Here is a 26770-nt window from a genome sequence, read left to right as displayed (position 1 = left end):
TAATGCTAATCTATCAGCTCACTACAGTATTGAGTAATGATCTACAAGCGTCCGGTATACAAAGAAGGGCATCATGCTATGTTATACTGATGTAACCTACTGTCAAGCTTTAAAGCAGCCGGCGGCCATGGCCGCTAAGTAGTGCTTGAATGACCGCCGGTGCTACCTCCTCAATCGGCCAAGTTTGGCCGCCGGTCTCTTCTAGCCAATTATTTGATTTCGCAATAGAATGATCGTGGATTAACTGTCGCAAATATGTAGTATCAAAGAGTGACGCAGCATTAGGTCAGCACGTCATAATCACCACTGTTGTATTGTGCGGGAGCATTTGCTGTTGTATGGAATATATCCATCTGCGATCACCAGCGCTGTAAGTCTTGTTTGAAATTCCCGGCGTTTATTTTAACAAAGTCTTAATCCGAAAAGTGTAAAATTACATTGGCTGGCAATATTGTCGTTTTTATGTCGATTCGATGTTGTCGGACATTGAATCGTTGTTAAAAAGGAGAACTAGGTTAGTTGACATCCGAGGGGAAAACATTTTTCGATCATATTTTGCAAAAATTATGCTACTTTTAGTAATGTCCTTCACATTATTAAAATACTTATTTTATTACCTTGCCGTCATCGTCAACACACGTCGAAAGTTGTTTTTCGTTCCAAAAAAGAATTCTAGGGAATGGCGAACTTCTTTAAAATCAGCCACATTGGAGACACTTGTGCGAGTGTCGTTGGATGGTCCCGCAGTAGCCTACTGGATGACAATCCCGATAAAGCAGTTATTGCGTGGTGCAACGATTCTATTGTCGGACCGTCGGACGTCGCCCAGGCCCAGACTTCAACAACGCTAAGTGATCATTTTAGCATTGTTGCAAGTTTAATTATATTTACTTGTGTTATCGTGATTTTTTTTTCTATTTTGGCCTCCAAGCACGCAAATTTGGCCGCCGAGAAAGAGTTCCCGGTAGGCCACGATGGCTGCCAAAAAAAAAAACGAGTAGGCCTATTAAGGCCTGTAGGCTGCTGTGTTGCAAAATTTTGTGCCGTAAATATTATTTTGAGGCAAAAATGAAAGATTATAATTAGGCTAAAAGCGAATAGCAGAAAATTGTTATATTGCAAAATGTGCAGTAGCTTACATGACTTCAAAAGGGCACCATTGCCCCCCCTGCCCCTCCATCTGCAGAAAAATTGAGGGCAGGGGGGGCATCCGCCCCCCCTGCCCCCCCGCTTCCGGCGCCCCTGTTTACGACCTGTTGAAACAGTTATTTGGAGATGTTCTTGGTGGGAATTGGGTTTGCACTTGTAACTTGTTTTATTCACAAATAAATGTCAAGAACTGGGCGCTACGGTAGTCATGACCATGGTAGGAAAGGTCCTTGAAGGTCATACGTTATTGTGATCGAATAATGGCAGGCGCCCAGGATTATGAGGTTGGTTCCGGTCTCTGCTTGTGATATGGTTGCAACCAGTTAAAATCGTTGTCTGGTGGGGCGCTGGTTCAATTCCAGGTGAAGTCACTTTGCTTTGGAAGCCGCGTCATTATGGGAACATACCTACACCTTATTCATCACAGGTTGCTACACCCCTACGAAGAGGACACAGAGTCACCTTACTTATTCAAGAACGTTGTTGGGTTGACAAGAGACAAAGAGAAGTTCAAGAGGCTGTTGCAGAATCAAACAGTGTCCGGTAACCTCGATCCGCCAGAGGGAGCGCTAGACGCCATGTTGCAAGTGGTTCAATGCAAGCAGCTGATTGGATGGCGCGATAACGCTCTGCGCTTGTTGCTAGTGGCAACGGAATCGGCCTACCATTACGCTGGAGACGGGTCAGGATACCTGGGCGGGATATCGAAGGCGAACGATGGAAAGTGCCATACCACCAAGAAGGGAATGTGAGTTTGTTGACTCTGCAATGTGGTGAAGTGCGCGCAAACCTGTGACGTCAGTTTTGGTTGATTGAAACTCAGTCCTCGGATCGAACAAGCTTCTTTGAGAGCTTATTCCAGGTAGTTTCGTATACTTGTAGAGGCTTTGAATAACTGACGCAGGCCCGGTCACCGAGATTGACAGAGTAAAGTTTCCGTTTGTTGAAATGTTGTTGTCTATGAAGTATTCCACCCATTAGGTGTCGCTGAATGGAAAGCATTCCTTGAAATGCGTTGCTCAAGCGCACACCCCGAGAGTCGAACCAGCGCTGTTTGATCTTGCAGTGTCTTGGTTGTTATTAAGTCAGTGGCTTAACCAATTGAGCCATCGGGACAGAAAAAGTTAAGGAGTGTTGCCAGTGAGCATAGTTTGTGTTTTTCATACGTTTATCAGCTTCTTGATGCGTGTAGGTGATTACAGACCACGCAGACTTATTTGATTATTTTTATGTTACGCCATCCGTTGCTATAGCTACACAGCCGCCGAGTCCCAAGATTACCCAAGCGTGAACCAAGTTGTGCGGGCAGTGGAGCGGAAGTCCATCACTCCCATCTTCGCCATCGGAAGCTCGTACAAAGAGCTGTACAAGGTGAGACCTAAACAATAAATGCTTAACACCCCAAAAAAGTGCTGAACAAGGTGTAAAAAGTGCTTAACAAGGTGTAAAAAGTGCTGAACAAGGTGTAAAAAGTGCTGAACAAGGTGTAAAAAGTGCTGAACAAGATGTAAAAAGTGCTGAACAAGGTGTAAAAAGTGATTATCAAGGTGTAAAAAGTGCTGAACAAGGTGTAAAAAGTGATTAACAAGGTGTCAAAAGTGCTTAACAAGAGCTGTACAAGATGAGACTTCTTAATGCCAACCATCTGGATATTTATGTTGTTTCAAAGTGGATGTGTTTTGCAACTGTTGCAGAGGAAAGGTGTAAATCGTCAAAGATAAAATTTTTGTAAATGTTGTCTTTGAAGTTGAAGTCAGATACGGAGTTTCCATGGGCAACAAATTGTGAGGTTTGAGCTGTTGCATTTACCTCGGCAGCTGAAAGTACGCACTGGTTTCAACTCTTTTTCTTTCCACAGCACATGTCGGAAAATGTGTTCCGGGGATCGACATGGGGGGTCTTGAAAAGCGACTCCAGCAACGTGGTCGACCTTGTCAAGCAGGCATACAAAGACATTAGTGGTGAGTACGAGTGGTTTCTATCAGAGAACTCGCTGCAAGTAGGCGGTGCTGAGTTGGGTTGATGGCTCGGTGCAACTTTGTTGGTTCAAATGATTTTCCTTTGTTTGCGTTGAACTTGATCTCATCGCAACAGATTGTGTCTTGCTGGCACCGACGACAGTTGTGGCACCGATGACAGTTGTGTCTTGCTGGCACCGATGACAGATTGTGTCTTGCTGGCACCGATGACAGTTGTGTCTTTCTGGCACCGATGACAGTTGTGTCTTGCTGGCACCGACGACAGTTGTGTCTTGCTGGCACCGACTATAGTTGTGTCTTGCTGGCACCGACGACAGTTGTGTCTTGGTGGCACCGACGACAGTTGTGTCTTGCTGGCACCGATGACAGTTGTGTCTTGGTGGCACCAATGACAGATTGTGTCTTGCTGGCACCAATGACAGATTGTGTCTTGGTGGCACCGATGACAGTTGTGTCTTGCTGGCACCGATGACAGTTGTGTCTTGGTGGCACCGATGGCAGATTTTGTCTTGCTGGCACCAACGACAGTTGTGTCTTGCTGGCACCGACGACAGTTGTGTCTTGGTGGCACCGACGACAGTTGTGTCTTGGTGGCACCGATGACAGTTGTGTCTTGGTGGCACCGATGACAGATTGTGTCTTGCTGGCACCGACGACAGTTGTGTCTTGCTGGCACCGATGACAGTTGTGTCTTGCTGGCACCATGGCAGTTGTGTCTTGCTGGCACCGATGACAGTTGTGTGTTACAGGGAAGCAAGAGTTGGTGACAACGAATCCCGACGAGGAAATCCTCTGTCCATGGTACACCGCGCTCAAGCCCGATGGCGAGGTCGCTAGAATGTCGTCACAGAGTGCGATTGTGGAAGGTTTAGAGTCTGGAAGCAAGGTGGGTTCGAACCCCAGTGAAGGCGGCAATCGTCTTGTCGGTCTACATCGGTGACAGGCCACCTCATACCAAGCGGTCACCACGTGCCGCGGTACCGAGTTGTGACAAGACAGTTGTTGACTTTGCGACAGGTCACTATGCTGTGGTTGCGATGGACAACGTCAGCATTTGCACGTTTCAATGAAGCTGCACGACCTCATCTCTCTATCATGACGTCATTGTGATGTTGCAGGTATTTTACAACGTGTCGCTTTCAGCCAATAGGAACGCGTGCAGTGGGAAGGACCTCTGCCACGTCGGTGACGTTATCATCAAGACACGTCAGTATGACGACAGACTGACGGTTAATACATCAGTAATAACACAATTTGGTTGTGAGAAAAATAGTGAGGTTAGTAGTCGTTGGGATGTGTTTGTTAGTGATGGAAAGAAAATAAACCTGTTGCGATGTTCTGTGTTGGAACCGCTTCACTGGCGCCAACAGTCAACACGTTCATACGCTCGTATAGTTTTCATCTGCATCAATACTATCGTCAGCACTGACCATCTCCTTGTACGTTCCCAGCCCAACAGCCCTTACTGCAGCGGCCACGGAACCTCTTCATGCGGGATATGCACCTGCGGTCCTAACTGGAGTGGCCCCATTTGTGACGTCCCCAATGCTGACGGCCCATTGGGTTGCTTTGGTGTTGGGTCCACCATCGCGTGCAGCGGTGAGCAAAGTTTTAATATACTTTTTGGCGATTTAACTTTTCAATAAGTTTCTGGGAAAGCTCCTCAGGTTATTTCGAAGCTTGGTTTTTTACAAAATCCAGGTTCAATATTTTCCCAACATTTATGACTTTGAAAAATTTGCATATTTCTATGTCCAGCTTTTTACTTCCTTAAGATTTTCACCCTAACAACCATCAAACTCCTTTTGATCCTACAGGAAGAGGGGTGTGCATCGATGGCTCGTGCCAGTGCGACCCTGGCTACCGGCACAACAAGGCGAAGATATATGGAGCCCAGTGCGAATGTGATGATTGCTACAAAGTGGCCGGCCTCATCTGCTCCGGAAACGGGATGTAGGTTGCAAGATGAAGAGTTTTAAAAAACAAAATCTTCTCAAAAGATCACTTCTAGGGGGGAACAAACTTATTGATTACTCCACAGTGTAGATTCTAACGATCTGTTTTAGCCTAATGCTGCGAGTTCGTTGTGGCAATATCGAATTACACGAGCTTTCGGAACACAGTTTCCTAGTCATGTGCTATGACGAATGGTGAAACTTATTGATGGTTGACGAAATCTTTTGGTTCGGACATCACGCGATGAGTTTGTGTCACGTTTTTGTGCTTCTTTCAAATCCGTTCAATTTGCAACATTGCACAAACTCAAGCTGTTTGAGTCGCTTGAAGCAGATGAACTGCCAGAAAAATATTTCACAAACCAGCAGAGCTTTTCTTCTGCCGATCATAAACCTCATCGATTGTATTTTCCCAACTGCAAAGAAGCAGCTACCGACGTCCACTCGCTAGTGGCGCCGCCTTTTTAATGCGTTTAGTTTCTCCACAGGCGGAAAATTGGAGGTCCCAACAACTGCTCCTGCGAGTGTAAGTGCGAGGAGGGGTGGTCTGGGGACGATTGTGGGTGTGCCAGCTCGACAATGGGGTGCCTGGGGCTCGGGGGCGCCGTGTGTTCGGGATATGGACAGTGCGTATGTGGAGCCTGTGTTTGTGACCTCACAAAGAAGTTCGGAGGACCAACCTGCAGCGATTGCACGCAGGTAAGATGACGTCTTACTTTGAGTTCAGTCATTCTTCTTCATCGTGTATCACACGGCTGTAGCCCAGAGCATCATGCAAGCTCTTGCTCTATCGTTCAACTCGACTAAATCCTGTGCAGAGTACCTTGCTTTTAGGTTAGGGCATTCGAGTAGACGTTGCATCGTTTGCTCCTGTCCACATTTACAACTAGTGCTTGCCAAGGAATACCCCTAGTGTCGCATCAACGTCTTACATCTGCCGTACCAGTTCTTAAGTGGTTGAGGCATCGCCAATACTTTCAGAGTTCACGCTTTCCGGTATTGAAATTCATTGCTGCTTGCTGTGATGCAATGGAACAGACACAATCACACTCCATAGCGTCCGCGGTGGCGCCATTAAAGCGATGTGCATAACCGTGATGAAGTTCGACAAATCGGATTCATATTTGTTTATCATCAAATGCTAACGAATAATTAGAATGTTCAAATACAAATGGATAGAAAATAGCATAGGGGAGAGTGTCCAACAGTGCCCCGCTTTTTGGAAAATTGAGGTTTAGACATCAAAAAAAAATTTTTTTTCAAATTTTTTTTTTCTATTATGAAAATTCTTCCTTTTCTTTAGTATTTCCACATAAAAAAAAGTTTAAAAGTTTTACACACTCTTCATAAGCAGGCGTTAAAAATCACCTGTCAAAGTGGGGCACTGTTGGATATGGTATCCAACAGTGCCCCGGGTAGGATCCAACAGTGCCCCTATCAAAGTAATTGGTGTCTTTAGTTGCAATGTTGAGCCACTCTTTTTGCAATGATTACCCTAGGTATGAAACTCATGTTTGTACCGGTATTGTTTTACATGATGGATGTCACTGAGCTGGTCAGGTCAAGACAAAACCTTTTAAAAGTGGTACATATGCTACACAATTATCACAGACACAAAATATAACAGCAACAATAATTATTATCATAACATGTAGGACACGCTATCTGCCCGTCGTGGTGACTGTGCTTGAACGAAAGAATGCGAATAGGTTCCAAGGAACCATGCGAACACACTGAGCTGTAGTTTATAGAACAGCCCAAGTTGATTTAATTAGAGCTGTAATTACCTTTTTAAAAGCTTTGGTGTTATGACCTAACTACCAATTGCAATGACAAGGAAGGTGTTTATTCAACAGTCAATCAGTGAAAGAACATGCAATGCAGGAGATTAAAGACATCATTGATTCGGCCACATGGAAGGTATGATTAACACAAGATACAGACACAACACACTTTAGTAGGCCTATAATGACATGTGGTTCACAAGAAATCGCTTGGTTTATGGAGCAAAATAACCAAATTTGACAGACAAAATTACTAAACAATAGGCCCACATATAGTTCAGGCACGAAGCTTCTTCCACAGCCGAAACGTAGGCTACCAAAAACTCAACAACACCTATAATATTGTTGATATAACATAAAATGTTGATAATCATTTTGGCACTGCATATTGATTAATAAAATCTCATGGCTTCCAACAGTGCTCCACCGGGGCACTGTAGGAGACCTCAGGGTGGGGCACTGTTGGAACCACGGGCCTACAAGATAAAATGGCGTCAGTTTTTTTACCGAGGCCTACGATCTGAAACGTTATTACTGAAACCTAGTCTAGTGACTGACAAAGCATGAAAAACTTGTGAAGCATCCCTGAAGCCACCGTAAAAACTGCAACAAAAAAAGTTATAAAGTTCTGAAAATTTACTTTTTACCCCCTAAAACAAACTTTCATTTCTGCCAACAACAAGCAATGACTTATTTCTGCCTAACTTAGTTTCAGCAGCTTCTACGGACCATGTGACCATGGTAATGTACGGTTGAGTGAATAATTTGTCACGGATTGCGAAAAACGATGGGAGGGGCACTGTAGGCACCCAGGGCACTGTTGGGCACTCTCCCCTACGTAACAAACGGATGAGCAAAACACATGCAAACATTTACTAAAAAACGAGTAGCAGATATGTGCAGAGATGTACGTATACGCCGCAAATTCTACGCCGCATACTTGCGGAGTAGACCTTTTGTTTGCGCTAACGCTTGCGGCCACATTTTTTTGGATAGTTTGCGCTTGAGGCTACGCCGTAAAGTTTTCGCGGTTTTTTAACGCATAGCGTCAACGCATACCTTTTAATGTATTTTTTTTCTCTACAACACGCCAATACCTTCCAGCGCTGCAGTTGAAAGAATGTTTTCAATGGGCAAAGACAAATTGGAACTAAAACACAGCAAAATGTCAGATGAGCACTTTCAGATGCTTGTGTTTCTTCGTGGAAATTCAAAATAAAACTTGTTTGTTTCGAGTGGTTTATACCGTGTGAATGTTTGGCACCAAGCAAACAAAATTAGTTTACGCAAGTGTATGCGCTGACGTAGACGCCGCCAACTTTTTTTACAAGTTGCCTTGACGCATACGGCGTATGTTTTTTCGAACGTTTGTGTTTACGCTGACGGCGTCAATATTTTTTGTATGCGCGTACATCACTGGATATGTGTCTCCCCCGGCATACAACTGCCTGTTTACTGGACTACCAGTACCAGGTCTTGGTAAATTCTTGTGTTTATTATTTGTTTTGGAACGTATTATCTTTTCCACCATTTTATATTTTTGTGCAATGTAAGTCTTTCAAATTTTATGTTAGATGAAGGCTTGGGGAAGTGTGGCCGGAACCGCTCACGCAAATTTGTTAAATGATGATAACTGACGCGGTTGCTGCTTTGTTTTGTTCGGTTGTGGGTCAAAAAAGTCATCTACCTACCCAAGTTGTGTATTGCTTTGTTCAAACCGCTTCCACCGCCTTTTTGTGGAAAAGCAAACAAAATTGTTCTCCAGTGCACTCTTTGTGATGAAAACATCTTTGCGGCTGTGACATGAAAGTGTGGTTGATCCAATAAGCTTGCTGCAGACTGGACATAGTTTGTTCACCCACCATATGATTTCCCTCCAGGACTGCCCGTCGTGCCTCATGTTTCAAGACTGCGTCCAGTGCATCATGCACAAGACTGGCCCTTACAACCAGACATGCGAGAAACACTGCCAACAGGATATTGAAGTCGTCGAAACTAACTCAATGAATCAAGGTCAGTTGTTACGTCACCATTGTGTAACGTCATTCTGTACAATGATGTCACTGCGATGCTGTCATGAGGACTTGTCATGAAACTCAGCTGGTAAATGACTTTGCTGGGTTGACTATAACTAGACTTGAAAATTCTACTGAATGATCAAGGATCAAACCAATGTACGGATTGTGCTCTCCGGGTAGTGATGCACCTGAGTCCGCTTCTAAACCGATTCCACTTTGGTTTCCAGACGACATCGACCCTGCGAGCGGGACTGTCCTCTGCGCGGCCATCGACACCAGCGACAATTGCAAGTTCTACTATACCTACCAGGCCCTGCCCACCGGGGTAGTTTACAAGGCCGAACTGGAGAAGAGTAAGGACACCTTGTTGTACATTTCCCATTCCTCCCAATCTTTTTTTGTACACCCCCATCCCTCCCAATATCTTGTTGTAGAAATTGATAAAGCAGAAACCGTCCTTGATGTGTTCAAGAGAATAGAAAAATCAACTTCTTCTTATTTTGAATCTTCGCAGTTTCGCCAACTTTATCAGGTTTTGAACCTTCAACAAAGAAATTTCTTCCAACTTCGCACAACCAAAATATCCACTGCATCTAAAACCATCCGATCTAGTTCGCACACAATGCACGCTCTCATGGTTTGTTAGCAATGACAACTACACATCTCGACTGCATCTTGGAAGTTGCGAGAGGCCTGACGCGATGATGAAGATCTATAATGAATTATCATTGAAAATCAAGAAATGATAATAATTAACTTTGATGTTCAGGATGCAAGCCAGCTTACTCCCTCCTCATCATATTGTGGTGCATCCTCCTTTTCCTCTTAATTGGACTCATTCTTCTGTGTTGCTGGAGATGTTGCGTCTACGTGATTGACAAAGAAGAAGAACGAAACTATAGACTTGGAGGCGCTCAGGGACTGGTTCCCCTCCTCCCTGCCATGGGAGCAAGTAAGTCCACTTTACCTGGAGGAGATGATTTTTGACTTGTTTCAAAACAATCACACACGGTGATAAAATTACTTAATGAGGATAGTTTTCAATGCGTCGTTTCCTTTCTTGCGTTATCTTTAGGCAGCGTGATCGAGTTCATCAAGGCGAAATATTTGGTGCGGAGAAGTGCCAAGGTGGCTGTCATCCCCGTTCGGAGATCTTTCTTCAATGGGAAGACATCGGTGTTGTGGAGGACATATGCGGGTAAGTGGATGAAATATCGTCTGCTGTTTTCAATAATGTCTAGTTGTTGGCCTATTAATTCTGTTCCTCCGTCGTTATGTTATTCTTCCGATGGGAATGATAATGATGGTGATCTTGCTCTCATGTCTTCCATATTCTCCAGGTTCGGCTGCTGATGATGAATATGAAGTGCTTAGTGTGGGAGAGGCTGGCACCACCATGCGGAAAAAACAACAGCAATCTGAAAAGTAAGTTATCACCCTTTCATCTGCATTGCGTCACTGTGACGTATGCATTGCGTCATAACTTCATACGGATGACAATAAACATTACCGTTGCCTGTTCACCAAAGTGCTCATCATCTTCAGACTCGTCGTCCACGGGAAGAACGGAGATTCAACAATTGAAGTTGTGGAGTACAATTCAGCAGCAGGAGGAGCCGCATCCGGAGGACAAGCACAGAGGGTAGGTGCAGGAGAGGATGGAAGGGGACGTGGAGGAGCAAACGGTTCAGGATACCAAGGAAGTTATTCCGGAAACGGGCAGAATACAGCATCTACTATGATGTTTGAGACAATAAACGAAACAAGTCCCTTGCTGGGAGGATACTACTGGGGGGATGGCCAAGTCACGTGAGTTGTTGTGAAGACATCAACGAAGCGTTTCAGTTGATCATCAGATGCTGCAGATACGACTGAATGCAGCGCTAGTTGTGTTGGTGCTCTCGCGATTCGCTTACGGTGTTTAACTTCAAACGCCGTTGAACCGTTGGGGCTTTGTTAAAGTTTTAAAATTGCAAATTTTGAGCAGACAATATGTTTTAAACACATTGATACCTCAAAGTATAAACCATAACTTTCGTGCATCCAGGTTTAAAGACGGGGAAGAGTTTGGCAACATAGAGATCCCTCTGAGTCACGACTTCGACGAGAAGGAGGCCACCTTCTGGGTGGAGCTGCACGGTCAAGAGAAGGGAGTCGCTCTTGGTTTGAAGAGGACCAAGGTGATCGTCATCAAAGATGAAGGTGATAATGGAACAAACATAACAAAATTTAGGATGAACTTACAACAAGGTTGCGGTCGATGACGTATGAGGAGGGAATTCCCTCGTCCATGAAATGTGAAGTCTCCAGCACTGCTACGTCATTAAGCCGATTGTTCATGTTGTAAGATTGCAATATTATCATTTTGCAATGTGATAAAAATGAAGATTTGTGAACAGAAGATCCGTTCTGTCCCTCACAATTTTTTGGCCTCAGTTTCCTTGAACAATGAATGACTCATTAGCTGCTTAAAGCAGGAACTATCTCTTCGGCTTTGAAAACTCAAAAGCAACATACCAGACAGAAAAATCTGTCATTTTTATATTAATTCTACGCTTGCAGGCATTGGATTAATGTAAAGATGACGGCTTTTTTTTTTGGTGGTTCGATTTTTAATTTTTATTAAGTGGCAAAAATAAATTAGAATCAAAACTAGTTTCATGGCGGTATTCTGTAAACTATGTCTTTGCAGTAACTTTGAAGCAAGGAACGATCTCAAAATCATTTGTTTCACTTTTGTGTTTTCTCTTGCTTATTTAAAAACAACATTCTTCTTCGATTAAAATGTATTTCATGTGATTGTGTAGAGCTCAAACTAAGTTTTAATTGAAAGTTTTATGTAATGGTTAATTTTGGTTATCCGCACAACATAGCAACCTCAGTAACTTTTACTCGATGGTTTGATTTTGCGACTTCCATGTCTTCTTGTGTGATCATCATTTCATGAATTTCGTGTTTGTTCTACAGATGCAGGAATCATAGGATTTCCTAAACCCAACTACGTCTTCAAGGAGAATGACGGTCTGGCTCTGGTACCGGTCCACCGGACAGTTGGCATGGACGGACCAGTCCAGGTGAGCTGGTTCACCCGGGACATCACCGCCATGAGTGGCCAGCACTACCGCGGAGGAAGAGGAGTACTGGAGTTTGCCGATGGAGAGGTTGGTCAACTTTGACTACTCACAATCTCTTCATGTCTTATTCCGCAGCAATGCAGGGCAGTTTGTTGCATCTCGTGACCGCAAACAACTCTGTGAACATTGGTCATTGCTTCAGCTCAACATGGTCGCCACATTCTAGATAGGAGGGTTACTTTCCCTTAGAGAGTGCGTGTGGTTCTTAAACGCTCTAGCGAGTAGCTGTTTGACTTGTTGGGTAAAAAGAAAGCTTGTACAATTTACAGCTTTTTTAACAAACAATCCAGTGATTATTATAACTCTTCCTCAGGTAACTCAACACATTGAAGTCTCCCTCATCCCCGACATCATTTATGATGAGAACGAAAAGGCGTTCAACATCATGCTGGAGGAGCCTAAAGGAGGAGCCACCCTCGATCTAAGTCACTGCATGGTCACCATGTTGAGTGATGAGGAGTGCTCTCTGGTGCAGTTTCCAAAGGATGGCTATCCCTTCATGGGTGAGTGAAGCTCGCATCAATACATGTCCCGATGCACAACCAGCTTTTGTTGTGAAGACAAAAATATGTTTCTGGCGACTTAATCGAAATCGCGTCTGATTCTTCTCTCAGAGAACTGTGGAGTCGCGGAAGTGGCGGTCCTGCGCACGCGGAACACAAAGGGAATGTCCACCGTGCGGTGGTACACAGAGGACGACACCGCCATCGCTGGGAAGGATTACGAAGCCGCGGAGGTATGTCGTCATACTTGTGGCGTCATGAAAGTTATGTCGTCACAAGTTGGTGATGACGCGCATGATACGATTCGATTATTCAATACGATATGTGGCGCGCTATGCTTCAGTGGTATTCTCCATCATACAGGGCGTGCTGACCTTCGCCGACGCTGGCACCGAGTGCTACATCCGGGTTACTATCATCGACAACGACGTCTATGACGCGTCTGGAAGGGCCTTCCGCATCATACTGGCCGATCCAAGTGAGGGAACGAAGCTCGCCCAGAACATCGCGACTATCTCCATCATCGAGGATGACGGTGAGACCGCCGAGGAACTGGCATGACGTCATAATAGGCCACCTTCACTTCTGCGTGGTGTTGGTGAAATAATCAGAATCTTTTGCAAGAAATTGAAATGTTTTATTTCACACTCTTCAACTTTTCTTGTTCACAGAACCTGGGCTCTTCGAGTTCTCAAAGACGAGCCTAGTCATGAGGTCAAAGGTTACTTTGGGTCGTCTTTCGGTTATTAGGTCGCTGGGGTCGGATGGGCACATCATTGTCCCATGGGTGATCAGAGCACAGAGCGGAAAAACTTTACCTCCAGGTACCATGCTATGACGTATGTTAACAATGACGTGGCTTCTAGACCAAGCTTGCCAACGCTGGGGACGTTCATCTTCATAATCAGTCTTGTTATTATTCGGCAGAGCTCTTCACCATGACTGGATCACTCGACTTCAGAAACGGCGAGATCAGCAAATATCTTGAGCTTGATCTCTCCGGGGTCAAATCGTCGGAAGCAATGAACTTTGTGGTGGTCCTGCAGGAGCCGAGCGGGGGAGCGAAGGTTGGCACCAAGCATCAGGCCAACGTGACTGTGTTCGCAGAAGAAGGTACTTACCAACGGAGTGGTGGGGTTTGTGGTTCATGATTAGGGTGCTTGGTACATCGGACTGTGTTAGCCTACTTACGAGTTCTTAGGATAACACCCTCATCCTTAGTAACATCATTCCCAGCCGATTTAATTCAACCCCTTCATTAACCCCCCGTTTCTTGGCCGCAGTACGCAATAGGGGATTCCCGGCTGGGACCAAGTTAGCGGCACTGAAGTCATTTCTTCCAACGCGATGTTTTTTCATGCTCAGATTGTATGCGTCATTGTCATTGATAGAATCTGATGACGTCAGAAAGGATTTGTATATCTATGTGCCTGATGTGATTCTTGACGACATTGTGACGTGTTAACTACTTGGATGTTGTTGGTTTCTTGTTACATCATCACTGGTGAAAACTAACGAAAGTTTCTTTGACAGATTTCGGTTCCGTCAGCTTCGCCCAGTCCCGATTTGACGTCACCGCAACCACTGGGATTGTGACGTTGCTTGTATCACGTAAAGGTGACGCAAGCAGCGCGGCATTTGTCGTATGTGAGACAAGTGACCAATCAGCGATCAGTGGGACTCACTACAGAGGTCACGTGACTTACTTACCTATCGTATTCATATTCGGTCCCGCAACTTCAACAAACAGGCTGCAATCATAATTTGCTTCATACAGCACAGCATGCTAGGTTCCTTTGACAGTATGATGCCTGTGCACAGCGCCCCAGACTTACAATTACACTGAAAAGTACCAACACATCATCTGTCATTCTATCATAGCAGTGAAGAAAAAGTTGCTTTTCGCGACATTCGCTGAGCTATAAGTATTTTTTGTTCTATTTAATGTGATCCGAAACGAAAATTCATTGTTGTGAAACTATACCCCGTCTCTGGGAAGACTATGTCGTTATACAACCGACATTGTTACGTCATTCCTGCAGGCGGGACCATCAGTGTGGTGTTTGATGCCGAAGACACAGTCAAAGAAGTTGGTATCCCTGTATACAACGACCCGAACTACAAAGGCCAGCTATATTTCGGCGTGACCCTAAAATCTCCTCCCGGAGGTCCCAAGGTGTCCTCCCCATCTGAGGCAGTGGTGGCAATCACCTGCGTCCCAACAGGTGAATTTAATCACGTGATCAAAGGGTTTTGCAAATTTGTGGTGGACTTGATGATAATGCAGAGGAAATAACCACATATTGTTCTCACAGCTCCGGTGATTCACGCAGGATTGGCTCCTCCTGGACACTGCACCGTAGAATTTATTAAACCCAAATACCTCTTAAGGAGGAGTGCCAAGGTGAGTGCAGTGCAGTTAGTGCTGATGGTTTTCGAGGTTCCGAAGTCGTTCTGTTCTTGTATTTATATTTTTTCTTTTGGATGCTTTCAACTTCATCACACTGAAGGGTAACGTGAACACTGAAGGGTAATGTGAACACTGAAGGGTAATGTGAACACTGAAGGGTAATGTAAACACTGAAGGGTAATGTAAACACTGAAGGGTAATGTAAATACTGAAGGGTAATGTGAACACTGAAGGGTAATGTGAACACTGAAGGGTAATGTAAACACTGAAGGGTAATGTAAACACTGAAGGGTAATGTAAACACTGAAGGGTAATGTAAATACTGAAGGGTAATGTGAACACTGAAGGGTAATGTAAACACTGAAGGGTAATGTAAACACTGAAGGGTAATGTAAACACTGAAGGGTAATGTGAACACTGAAGGGTAATGTGAACACTGAAGGGTAATGTAAACACTGAAGGGTGATGTAAACACTGAAGGGTAATGTGAACACTGAAGGGTAATGTAAACACTGAAGGGTGATGTAAACACTGAAGGGTAATGTAAACACTGAAGGGTAATGTAAACACTGAAGGGTAATGTGAACACTGAAGGGTAATGTGAACACTGAAGGGTAATGTAAACACTGAAGGGTAATGTGAACACTGAAGGGTAATGTAAACACTGAAGGGTAATGTAAACACTGAAGGGTAATGTAAACACTGAAGGGTGATGTTAACACATTATTTTTGAAACAACTTGTTTATTATTTTTGTTCTTCCAGATGACTTGCATCCCACTCCACCGCTCCTCCACTGACGGAACGCTCTTGGTGGAATGGAGAGCCATTGGACCCCCCATCACTAGCCACAAGGCGCAATCCTCCAACATGTGGAGCTCCTCGTCATCATCTTCATCAGATGAAGAAGAAGGATGGGGATCCGGAGTGGTGAGTGGGAAAATGATTCGTTCAGTTTTTCATCCATTCCTTCGAAGATCCTCATTAACAAAGGATTGTTCTCCAGGTGAGATTCGAGGATGGAGAGGAATCATCTTCCATCGAACTCTCCTTGAAGTCTCGGAATATTCTAGCCTCTCAAGTCAACCTCCAGGTGGAGCTCGTAAGAGCGGCCAAACAAGATGGAAGCGATGATGACGTCATGTTTGGCCTGAAAGAAACTGACGTAGTTATTCTCAATGACGTCGGTGAGATTTCAATGACATTTTCAATTCCACGACAAACATGTGCTTTCCATCTCACAAGCTGTGGTCGGTAGAATGGCCACTAGCATTGTGTGTGGAGTGGAGTAAGCTGACAACCATTGCTCACGTCACTGGTTCCTCAGCAGCAAGTGGTCGTAGTGGTCGATACACCGTCCAAAAGTTGTGTTTTTCGATTAAGTACTTTCACTAATCTATAATATCTATATTCTATAATAATAATAAGGAAGTATTTTCACTAATCACAAACCTTTGAGATACTTCGCAAGTTTACATCGTTCTTTACCATTCTCATCTTCAAAGCTGACAAATTATCCTCGTCCTGGTTCACAGTTGCTAGATGGTGGGATCACAACCTGCCTCTCCTCTTAATGTTGGATCAGCACCAGAGACATTGGGTCTTAGTGACAACCTCTTCTTTTAGATGCGGGGACGGTTGGCTTCTCTAAAGCGACCTTCTCGTTCAAGGAGGGGGAGGGAATGGTCGCCGTCCCAGTGCACAGACTGGGCGGGATGGACGGCAGCGTGTCCGCTAGGTGGCGTACTGTGGACGGTAGCGCTCTCCACGGGAAGGATTACGATGGAGGTCAAGGGGTCGTGACCTTTGCCCACAACCAGGTGAGTGGTGCTTTGAACAAATGGTCAACTTCAATGTTGTTGAAAACGTGCAAAATACTGACAGGATTTCCAATGGGCGTGCAACAGCACAAGTTGAATTCCGATCGATTGTTTATCTACATTCTACACCGAAGTGTACGAGAACGCACGTCTTTGGCAGCATAAAGGGCAGCAGCTAGGATCATTTATCTTTTACTTAGATCACTGAAAACATCCACATCAGGCTGAAGGATGGAGACTACACTGATGAGGAGGACAAGAAGTTTGTCGTAGAACTGGATAAGTTCAAAGGAGGAGCAAAATCGGGACTCCGTCGCGCCACCATCTTTATCATCGGCGATGAAGGTTTGAGACCATGAGATGTGGTGACGTTATAACACACGCTTCGATGACATCAACGATTTATTTTCTAAATTAATTGTTTGATGACGTTTGCTGGCTTCCTGTTCAGATCGAATATTCCTTCACAATTTCGTCTTTTTAAAGATGTCACGAGGCTGTTGTGTTTAATTTTTCGCTTCCACGTCTCTGATACGTGTCAACTCATCATTGGTGTTGGGAAATGTTTGCCAATGATGACCTCAACTGTGGTGCGGGAGTAACATCGATCTTCGCTGGGAAAGGTCTTTTGGATATCGCCCTTGCGCCTTTATCGGGGCTGGTCTGGCATTAACTTGATCTCACTTTGGTGATAATGACATCATCAGTGGAAGTGGTAAATATACGTCACAATGACACTTCCGTCTTGTACAGACCGAAGCGTGGTGCAGTTCAGCAAAGCCACCTACCCAATCATTGGCACGTCGTCCAATGCGAGGTTGGTTGTCCTCAGGACCGGTAGCTTCCAACGGAGGGTGGCGCTCTTGTGGCGGACTGAAGATGGGACTGCTAAGGCCGGCATCGATTTCCGCGCCTCGCAGGTACTGTGACGTAATTAGGCCGACGTCATTTGCTGTCATTATTCTATCATGACTTCATGCGTCGTGTGATGATGAAGTGTTGTACTTGCTATCCGATTCCGTGTCTTGTCATTGAAACCGCCAGTTGAAGGTTGAGGTGACGGTTACATCTGGGTGATTGTGCATCGCTCGATTCCTTGTTCTGCGTTCTGACGCTTCTTTGATGTTCAGAACTTGCTCGTGTTTGAGCCAGGAGAAACTAAGTCGTTCATCGATGTCCCGCTGAGCGGGAAGGCTACCGAGGCGAAAGTCTTTACTGTCCTCCTCCAGGCATCAAACGATCCCTCAGAGATTGTCTCCTCCGATGGAGGCACCGGCAAGGTCTCCCTCGGAAGCAACAGCTCAGCGACTGTCTCAATAATCGCCAGTCTAGGTGGGTATGTGAAGTAAGATAGATCCTGAATCAACTCCAGACATTGGGATGCTGCGGTTGGTCGGATGGAGAATGATATTTTCTTTTGCGATAAAGTTTCACAATAAAGTTTAAACATGTTGCATGCAGATGTGTCCTCATGGAGCGGGATGCAGGGAGATTTGCATCCGTTTTTTGTGAAATAACATTTTCCTTCCATCATTATCTTCATTTGCAGAGCCTGGCATCTTCGAGTTCAGCAAACCATCGTTCGTTTTCAAAGCATCCTCGGATGTTGGAACAATTCCTGTCATAAGATCAGGAGGAACCGATGGAGAAATCTCTATACCATGGAAGATCGAATCTCTGGACAAACCTTCACCGTTTGCAGGTGAGAGATATTCATGGTAGAGTACGAGACTTGGTTGTAGATGAAACGTTTGAAACTGCAACATTGTTGAACATGCCTGTGATCGGTGAATTGCCGTCACTTTAAATTCATCTTTAGGAGCGAAAGGATACCTTGTGTTCCGAGATGGTCAGATCACTTCTAATATTGAGATAGAGCTTGAAGGAGTCCCCACTGATGCTTTCGTGGTCGTGCTACTGCCCTCCAGCGATGGGGAGTTTGTCTTGGGAAAAGCCACTAGGACTTCCATAACCATCATTGGGGAAGTTGGTGAGTCATCACTGACGTCAGAACTAGTTTGAGCATCGCATCGGACGCGGGTTTAAACGGTTGCCAAGACCTTGACTTCGATTTCAGAAACCATCACCTAAAATCCAGAGCGAGTTCGTGAAACAAGCGAATGAATCGAGCGCATTAATTTGACAAAATGAAGTCTGTGATGAGTAGTGGTTTCGTTTGGCGTTTCACACTTGAAGCTCGTTGTCATAAGCTTTGGTGTGATGCCGGAGATGGATCAATCTTGGTCTGGCAGCTCATCTGTAGTCATGTCAAGCATGGGAGGTCTATGACCTTGCCTGCCTGACAGATTCCTCGGCGCTCCCAAACCCCACACACCGACATCGTGTCGACCCAGGCCGTTCATCGTTACTGGTCACTCGTGGGACGAGTAATGATAAACGAACGAAAGATAAATGACGACAGTACTTCTCGTTCGGATCATTATCTTGGAATTGTTGATGATTTAGCTTCGACGCTAACTTCTACTTTTATTGTGACGTCACAGAGGAAACGGTTGTAGAAATGGAATGCACAAGAACGACTTTGAAAGATGTTGAGATCGTGGAAGTTCGCGTGATTCGCGGAGGAAACTTAGAGGAGGCGACCTACGTTGGATGGAGGACAAGCGATGGGAGCGCTGTTAACGGGAAGAACTTCATCGGAGGAGCAGGTATCTTCCTGAAGAATGGTTATCAACTGAGGTGGAGAGCCACGTTATTAGCAATATATAGCTCCTCGGTTTCCGGTTGCATAACCGAGTGACGGGAGCCATGACACGTCGCTCGAAAGGGCGGCGGTTCGACAATGCTCAAAAGCATGCGGTTGCGTTTTTAGCAAGATACAATGGCAGGTGGACACTTGTCTGCTTGTCCACACCTAATTGTTCAACCATCGACTACATCCACTTAATCTGGCTTTAACCAGTGCGTAAGCCTGGATACGACAAATCAGCAATATGTCATTGCAATACATAATGGTGTTGTTGTGTTGCATCCTCCTCATGTGGTCATCTTCATCCAGGAAACCTCGTGTTTGATCCTCAACAAACGGAGCGAAAGATCCTCATTCCCGTGTTGGCGCCACCTACTGACTCTCCTGCCACTTTCTCCGTGCAATTGACTGACGTCAGAGGCGCGGGAAAGATCGGCGATGTTGCGAGAACGGAAGTGACGTTAGAGCCGGTCCCAAGTGAGTTGATGTTGATTTTCACGTGTTGGTTGCCATGAGAGCAATGACACATCATCCTCATGCGAGGATGTAATTTTCCTTGATTGAATGATTGTTTGGAATTGACGCTGTGCAATGTAGATGCCATTGTGGAGGCGTTTGTTGAAGCGATGTTTGCTTCCCGTCCGTTAGCCCCACTCTTTCTCCGTTGTTTTAATAATCACTTGTGTGACGTCATGCAGGAGATGTAGTGCCGGTCCATCACGGCGGTCTCCAGCAATCCGCGCCAGCAGGTAACCAAGATCATGAATCACGAGAATGCTATGACGCTTGTGATTACATGTGATCATTAATTGCTTGTCATATGATGATTCGCATCATGAATTATTTGCAAACACTCAGCGCCACTGCGTCGTGATGACGAAAGCATTGACGTAATAAAGACAACATGCATGAGCTATGACATCACACCAATATTGCGAACTTATTACGTTCATGCGACGTTGAATAACGTTAATAATGAGGTAGCACGGTAGCTAACCAGGACCATCCCATACGAGATATGGAGATCCTTAGGCGACCATCATGACATGGTGGTCGCTGCATCTTGGTACTGACGAGGTTGATACCCTCCTCGCTATATGGCGAGCTACTGATCACCTAAAATGCATGCGCGATGATGTAGACATCCAGCCAGCATGACGCTCCTCATCGGTGCATTCATCAGTGCATGGTGCTTAGCATAGCGGTGATTGTCAGATAATAATCAAGTAAACTGCGTAATAACGTGCAACAACATTAACTCTTCATTCGTTGATTTTAAATCGTTTTGTAATCATCAGTTATGACGTCATACCCTGAGCCGGCCTCATTTTGCGACGACATCTAGTGGGCTGCTGTAAAGTTTCAGACCTTGCTGACATTTTGTACCAATTTCTTCATTGTTCTGCACTTGTATTGTTTTTGTGAGAATGTATTCTTCATCGTAGATTCCAAATCCATCGAGCATTCCTGGTGTGATGTGATGTTAATTGCTTTCCTACTTTGTGTGTTGGACTATAGTGGCGCCGTGGTTCCATAAGGAACTAACTGCGTATTCTCAAACAAATCTCTCGCTTCTCCAGAGATTGTGGTGGAGTTCCTCAGGAAGCGCTACCTCTTCCGGCAATCTCAAGGATCTTCCCTCATTCCTGTGCGCCGCTCCCATGACAACGGGATGCTGGTTCTTCACTGGAGAACGCAACCTCTCTCCCAATCCGAAGGTCTAGATGACAATAACGTCATTCGCACGCAGCGTCGCAAGCGTTCCTCATCATCTTCATCGTCATCAAGTGGCTCAACAAACATGAGTGCCATTGCGTCAGAGGGCGCCATAGAGTGGGGATCAGGTAAACATTGAGATGATTGAAAGCAGCGTGATGTTGCGCCAGTGTTGGGGTGTCAGGTACTTCCAGATTTCGACCTCAAACGTTGGCTTCGTCATTTGAAAAAGTATTCTGTTATGTCGATGGCAAACGTGACTTCGAAGTCTGCAATGAAATCGTCATTTGTTAAAGTTTCATGATAAGGAGGGTGAAGGTTTGGTTTGGAAATGTTTTGTTACTCGCACAAACTCACTTCCACCTGTATCTCTCTTCAGGAACACTCGCCTTCGAGGATGGAGAACTTGAAGCAAATATCGAGATTGTTCTCTGTCGTCAGATGGCGCACCGTGAAACGAACTTTCGCATTGAGTTGGTGGATTCCTATGATCGCGTACACTTCGCCGTCCCAACTACCATGGTCACTGTCATCCGCGATAAAGGTATCGTGGACTTTGGTAGAACAGAACAACATAGATAACTGACAAGTCCGGTGGGCGGATGTTGATTTCTACCATCTTGACCGCCGGAAGCGTAATGAGAGCCTTTACTCTAACTGGGTGCTCCACTGTCTACCCCGACGTTTAAACAATGCACGTTTGTATGGTCACTGTGATGTCACTATGCGCATGTGTGAACAAATTGTTTAATTCTCTATTTGTTATTCTTTCTATAAAGATCCAGGCTTGCTTGGATTTGCGAGTCCTCAGTTCGATTTCATGTGCAGCGACTCCCATCTAGTGATCCCAGTCCACAGGAGTTCAGGAAGCGATGGAACGGTGGCAGTTCCTTGGTTTACCAGAGATTCATCCGCGGTCGGTAAGGATACGTCACTTCCTGTTCAAATACAATCTTCGTTTTTATTATTAGAAATTCATTTCGCTTCTTTGAGGTCGGAACGCTGAGATTTGCATTTCATTTTTCACCATCTTTCCCTCCCTTTGTTAATCATTGATCTTAAATTCGTTTTTTATGCTTTTTAGGAGGAGTCCACTATCTTCCAGGAGAAGGAAACTTAGTTTTCGGGGATGGTGAGACTTCTAAGAAGATCAGTCTTCCTATGCCGAAGCGGGTCCAGTACTTTGACGAAGATGAAGTCTCCTTCTTCCTTACTCTCGGCGATCCAACGGGAGGAGCATCTTTGAGCGTTTACGAGGCGATTGTTGTCCTCCGGAACGACATAGGTGAGGAAAAGACTTTAATTCTCTTCTGTACCTCTACAAGCGGCATCCTGCGCAAAGGATGATCCTTCCATGTGAACATTGCTGGGGTTGCTGACTGAACGATCTTTACTTTCAGTTCCCGCTCAAATCTCATTCAGTGAACCACGTGTCCAGTGTGCGCAGTCACGCGGAACGGTCGACATTCCCGTTCGTCGCTTGCAGGACACCAACGGTCACGTGACGTTGACGTGGCAGGTGCGCGGCGTGCCAGGGAAGGCGAAGTCGCGATACGAGGGAAAGAACGGAACGATCGTGTTCGGGGATGACGAAAGCGAGAAGGGTGAGCTATCTGGAATATGTTGATTGTGGAAACATTTTCCAGATTGAAAATCCCAGCCTGCAAATGTCCTTTTTCATTAATTCAACATCTACAGACTTTGAATCAATGCAAAAAGAATTGATTTTCTTGCTTAAAAACTTTGTTTAACGTTTGATCCTGGTAGTTTTGCACACTTGCGAGGTTTTGAACCGCTGACCCAGGCACAGTCACCAAGGTTGACAGCCTGAAGTGTTCAATGAATTGAGAGTCGTTGCCAGTATCCGCTGCAGTCAGCATTCACGTGTTTAAAAAGTTACAGTTCAGTTTCATGCAGTGGCGTATCCTGGTTGGTTGAGCAAGGGAAGCAATAAAACTCGTAGGGAATCAGAGCGCGCCGAAGGCACGTGTTTTCTAGGGGGTCCGGAGGCATGCCCCCCGGAAAATTTTTTGCAAAATTACACTCAAATAATGGATTATAGTGCTTTCTGGAAACACTTTTAGGGTAATATTTGTATAAAATTTATAAGCAGATAAACAGCTATTAATTTATTAAAGGTCTCTCTTACACACGAACGGGCAAAAAATGCGGCTAAAATTGGAAAACACCAAAAATTCAGCTACATCTACCTACTGCTGTAGTAGCTTAAGCCAGAATTCGTTTCAGTCAAGTATAGCCTAGACCTCACTTATCCTGTCTTATGCCAAAGTCTATTTAGCCAGGATAGCAGTGTAAAGCCAACATTTGGCTCAAACTTTTGCTTACTTTTGCTTTACCTGATATTATAATTTATAACCATAACAGCCCTTTGAATTTTTTCATTTTTAGCCCACCGGCGCAAGATCTAACAGAGCAGAGTTGCCAGACTATGATAAGGTCTAAAAACTAAAATAATACAAAAAAAGGCCAAAAACAAGGAAAATATTAGACAAAAAGGCCAAATAGATATATTTACCTGTTTCTATTAAAAATAATAAAATGTACATACTTTTAATGACTTGTAGCGGATTTCAATAAATTGTTGCAAAAATATTTCTGCAAGTATAGCCCGAAAAATAGCAAGTATAAAAGGACTGTAGTGGATGAGTTTTAATCCGCCACATTACGAGTATTAAACAAGTATAGAACATATATTGAACAATGGTGAACATGGTTTCATGTGGCAAGGTTACAATATTTGAAAAATATTGATTATTATGCATTTTGAAGAATTAATTTAAAAAAGCCTAATTTGTGGAATTTGGCCAATCTGGTAACCCTGCGACAGGGAAGCGATTGAAAAGTTGCTTCCGTGGATTAGTTAAAAAAAACGTAACTCGCGCAAACTTTGCTCTGCTTTTTTTCCTTAGTCTCTCACTTGTTTCTTAGTCTAGTAAAAACGAGAGCAAGGGAACCGATACGAATTTAGCTTCCGTAAGCTTCCAACTTTTTTTAAAATTAAAACCGAGCTGAAGTTATACGGGGACATGAGTTAGAAACCATTCTAATTTGTATTCAGGTAAAGAAATTACGAAATCGTTTTACTGAAAAACATAATTTTCTCTTTTTTCAATTTTGACAGGGGAAGCAATGCTTCCCTTGCTTCCATTGAGGATACGCCCCTGGTTTCATGTTCCGACTATCAAAGAATATTACTTGCCATAACATAGCAAAGGTGTCGTGCGAGGGGAAGCAACAGAACGTGAACATTTGAATGCAAGACGCAACTTGGCACTTGGCTGCGACTGTCCACTGACTACGGCATCTGTTTTTAGCAATTCAAATAAAACTTCCTCCACAAGTTCAACCAAGCGCAACCGATGCTTTTATCGTCACACTTGAACAACCATCATCCGGTCGTGCCACGTTAGGGGAACACCCGTCGTGCAACGTTTCCATCGACAACGACATCAGTGAGTAGCCCATCACAGCCTCGGTCGCCCTGATGTTTGCCTTATACCAACTATTCCTAAAGCTTTCAACCTTCATGGTTTCTCTCCGTTCCCGCTGCTGTAGCTGGTACTTTGGTGGTTGTAGCTTGTACTGGTACTTCATCGTGTGCTGTAGCTGGTACTTTGGTGGTTGTAGCTTGTACTGGTACTTCATCGTGTGCTGTAGCTGGTACTTTGGTGGTTGTAGCTTGTACTGGTACTTCATCGTGTGCTGTAGCTGGTACTTTGGTGGTTGTAGCTTGTACTGGTACTTCATCGTGTGCTGTAGCTGGTACATTGGTGGTTGTAGTTTGTACTGGTACTTCATCGTGTGCTGTAGCTGGTACTTTGGTGGTTGTAGCTTGTACTGGTACTTCATCGTGTGTTGTAGCTGGTACTTTGGTTTTAGTTCTAGATGCGGTTATGACAAAAACTCAGTTAAACGACAAGTCTTGATAAACAATCAAAAGAATGTCACTTGGTTGTGACATCACTTAATTATTTGCTCTTGGAAGACGACGCAATGCGTGGTAATGATGATAATGGTTGTTCCTGGAGAATAACTCAGCATGCATGATGATGCTGATGGGCGTGGATGCCATTGCAGCTCTGGATCGGATGACGACTTCTTTTGTTCTTCAGCTCCAGGAGTCTTTTCATTGGAAAAATCTTCGTACTCCTTCAAACAGAGTCAAGGAAGAGACAAAGTGAGAGTGATGAGGAACGAAGGATGCAGAGGCCAGGTGGCTCTTCCCTGGAGAGTGAGTTTATTTTTTTTACAAATTGTGAAATTATCGTTTTAGGCTTGTCACCATTTGTTGACTTTCATTAAAATTTAATTTCCTCCAAAGATCCTCCCGTCATCTGATGACACACTACCTTCACCCATGCATGATCTTTACGGTTCAGTGGAGTTCGAAGACGGACAAACGCATTCTGATGTCACAGTTCTATTCCCTCCCGACACAGAGGAAGATGTTGAAAAGTAATTTGTTGACTTCTTCGTTATTATCGTTTATTTGCATCAGACTTGTTTGTCTTTGAAATGACGCAGCAACTTGGCCTGTTCTAACTCTGCAGATGTTTCTCATTCTGGAACAAATCCTTTGTTCGATCCAATGAATTAATTTGCTTATGATGACGTAGATGTAACGTAATAGTTGATTCCACCAAGTTAGTGCCTTGTGCTGATGGGCGGACTCTTGCAAGCAGCGATGACTATGCCATCTATTTGCAGCTTACTCTTCATGTTGATGCCGCCAGATGGCAGAGCAGAGTTGGACGAGCCCTACAGGGCGTCGATATTGCTAAGCAACGACCTCAAATGCGAGATCAGCTTTACCAAGCCAATCTATGACGTCAGAGGCGACATCGACACGCTGCTGGTACCAGTGGTGCGTGACGGGCCGAAGGGGAGACCAGCTGCGGTGGATTACAAGACCATAGGTGACGTGTGGGATTCATAGAGGGAAGGCTGGATTTGTTGTTTCTCTGTTGAAATGCACTGTTGTTTTCACCACTGTTCAGACGACACAGCGGTGGATTGTTCGCACTACATTGGAGGGGAAGGAACGTTGGTGTTCGAAGCGGGTGAAAACAAGAAGGACATACTTGTGCCCATCATGAATGACGTCAGCGGGGGCCGCGTGGCCTTCACCATCGAGCTGAGTGGTGTGGCTGGCTCGGCCGAGATGGGGGCGAACGACAGAGCGACCGTCACCATCAACAACGTGGCAGGTAGAAGCCGAGTCGTCTGTTGTTGTTCATGTCATAATCACATTATTAGATATAATGTTTACGGCGTCCCCGCGACTGCTCTATTTCTTTGATCTCTGTTTCCATGCAAACTTTGTTCGCATGGTGATAATCACGAATGTTTATTGATTTATAAAGACCGTGGTTGCCTAGCAATGCTTTGTTCTGTTGGTAGCCACTTTAACAAGTCGAAATTCTGCCACTGAAATTGATTAGAAGGAAGCCCATTCGCCACATCGCCATTGTGACGTATGTCTGTTGTGGGCAGGAAAGCTTAAAGTCGTGCTTACCTGACGATTATGAAAGTAGAAAAATCGATTACAAACCATCCGGGAAGCAAGTTTTGA

General features: G+C 44.7%; 1 protein-coding gene across 1 annotated transcript in view; it reads left to right on the top strand.

Annotated features, from left to right (window-relative positions):
- The window catches only part of LOC145774794 (uncharacterized), a 58312-nt gene that overhangs the window by 9127 nt on the left and 22415 nt on the right, over positions 1–26770 (top strand). The window contains 45 exon segments of the mRNA XM_082586105.1: positions 1577–1897; positions 2403–2520; positions 3008–3110; positions 3878–4014; positions 4247–4405; positions 4580–4727; positions 4946–5094; positions 5594–5782; positions 8748–8880; positions 9113–9238; positions 9655–9837; positions 9961–10083; positions 10226–10310; positions 10431–10694; positions 10933–11087; positions 11853–12046; positions 12333–12522; positions 12634–12755; positions 12886–13057; positions 13194–13346; positions 13450–13635; positions 14056–14214; positions 14565–14747; positions 14838–14926; positions 15697–15861; positions 15938–16118; positions 16558–16751; positions 16952–17096; positions 17505–17671; positions 17882–18083; positions 18301–18453; positions 18571–18741; positions 19256–19420; positions 19771–19938; positions 20160–20210; positions 21042–21305; positions 21557–21721; positions 21957–22097; positions 22262–22462; positions 22578–22781; positions 24513–24650; positions 25311–25429; positions 25520–25653; positions 25906–26114; positions 26196–26405. Coding sequence (XP_082442231.1) covers positions 1577–1897; positions 2403–2520; positions 3008–3110; positions 3878–4014; positions 4247–4405; positions 4580–4727; positions 4946–5094; positions 5594–5782; positions 8748–8880; positions 9113–9238; positions 9655–9837; positions 9961–10083; positions 10226–10310; positions 10431–10694; positions 10933–11087; positions 11853–12046; positions 12333–12522; positions 12634–12755; positions 12886–13057; positions 13194–13346; positions 13450–13635; positions 14056–14214; positions 14565–14747; positions 14838–14926; positions 15697–15861; positions 15938–16118; positions 16558–16751; positions 16952–17096; positions 17505–17671; positions 17882–18083; positions 18301–18453; positions 18571–18741; positions 19256–19420; positions 19771–19938; positions 20160–20210; positions 21042–21305; positions 21557–21721; positions 21957–22097; positions 22262–22462; positions 22578–22781; positions 24513–24650; positions 25311–25429; positions 25520–25653; positions 25906–26114; positions 26196–26405 — 7388 coding nt within the window.

This window comes from Aplidium turbinatum, chromosome 7 (genome assembly GCF_918807975.1).
Source record: "Aplidium turbinatum chromosome 7, kaAplTurb1.1, whole genome shotgun sequence".
NCBI classification, from domain to species: domain Eukaryota; kingdom Metazoa; phylum Chordata; class Ascidiacea; order Aplousobranchia; family Polyclinidae; genus Aplidium; species Aplidium turbinatum.
Note: the sequence above shows the minus strand (reverse complement) of the source record. Positions and strands in the feature narration are given on the sequence as shown.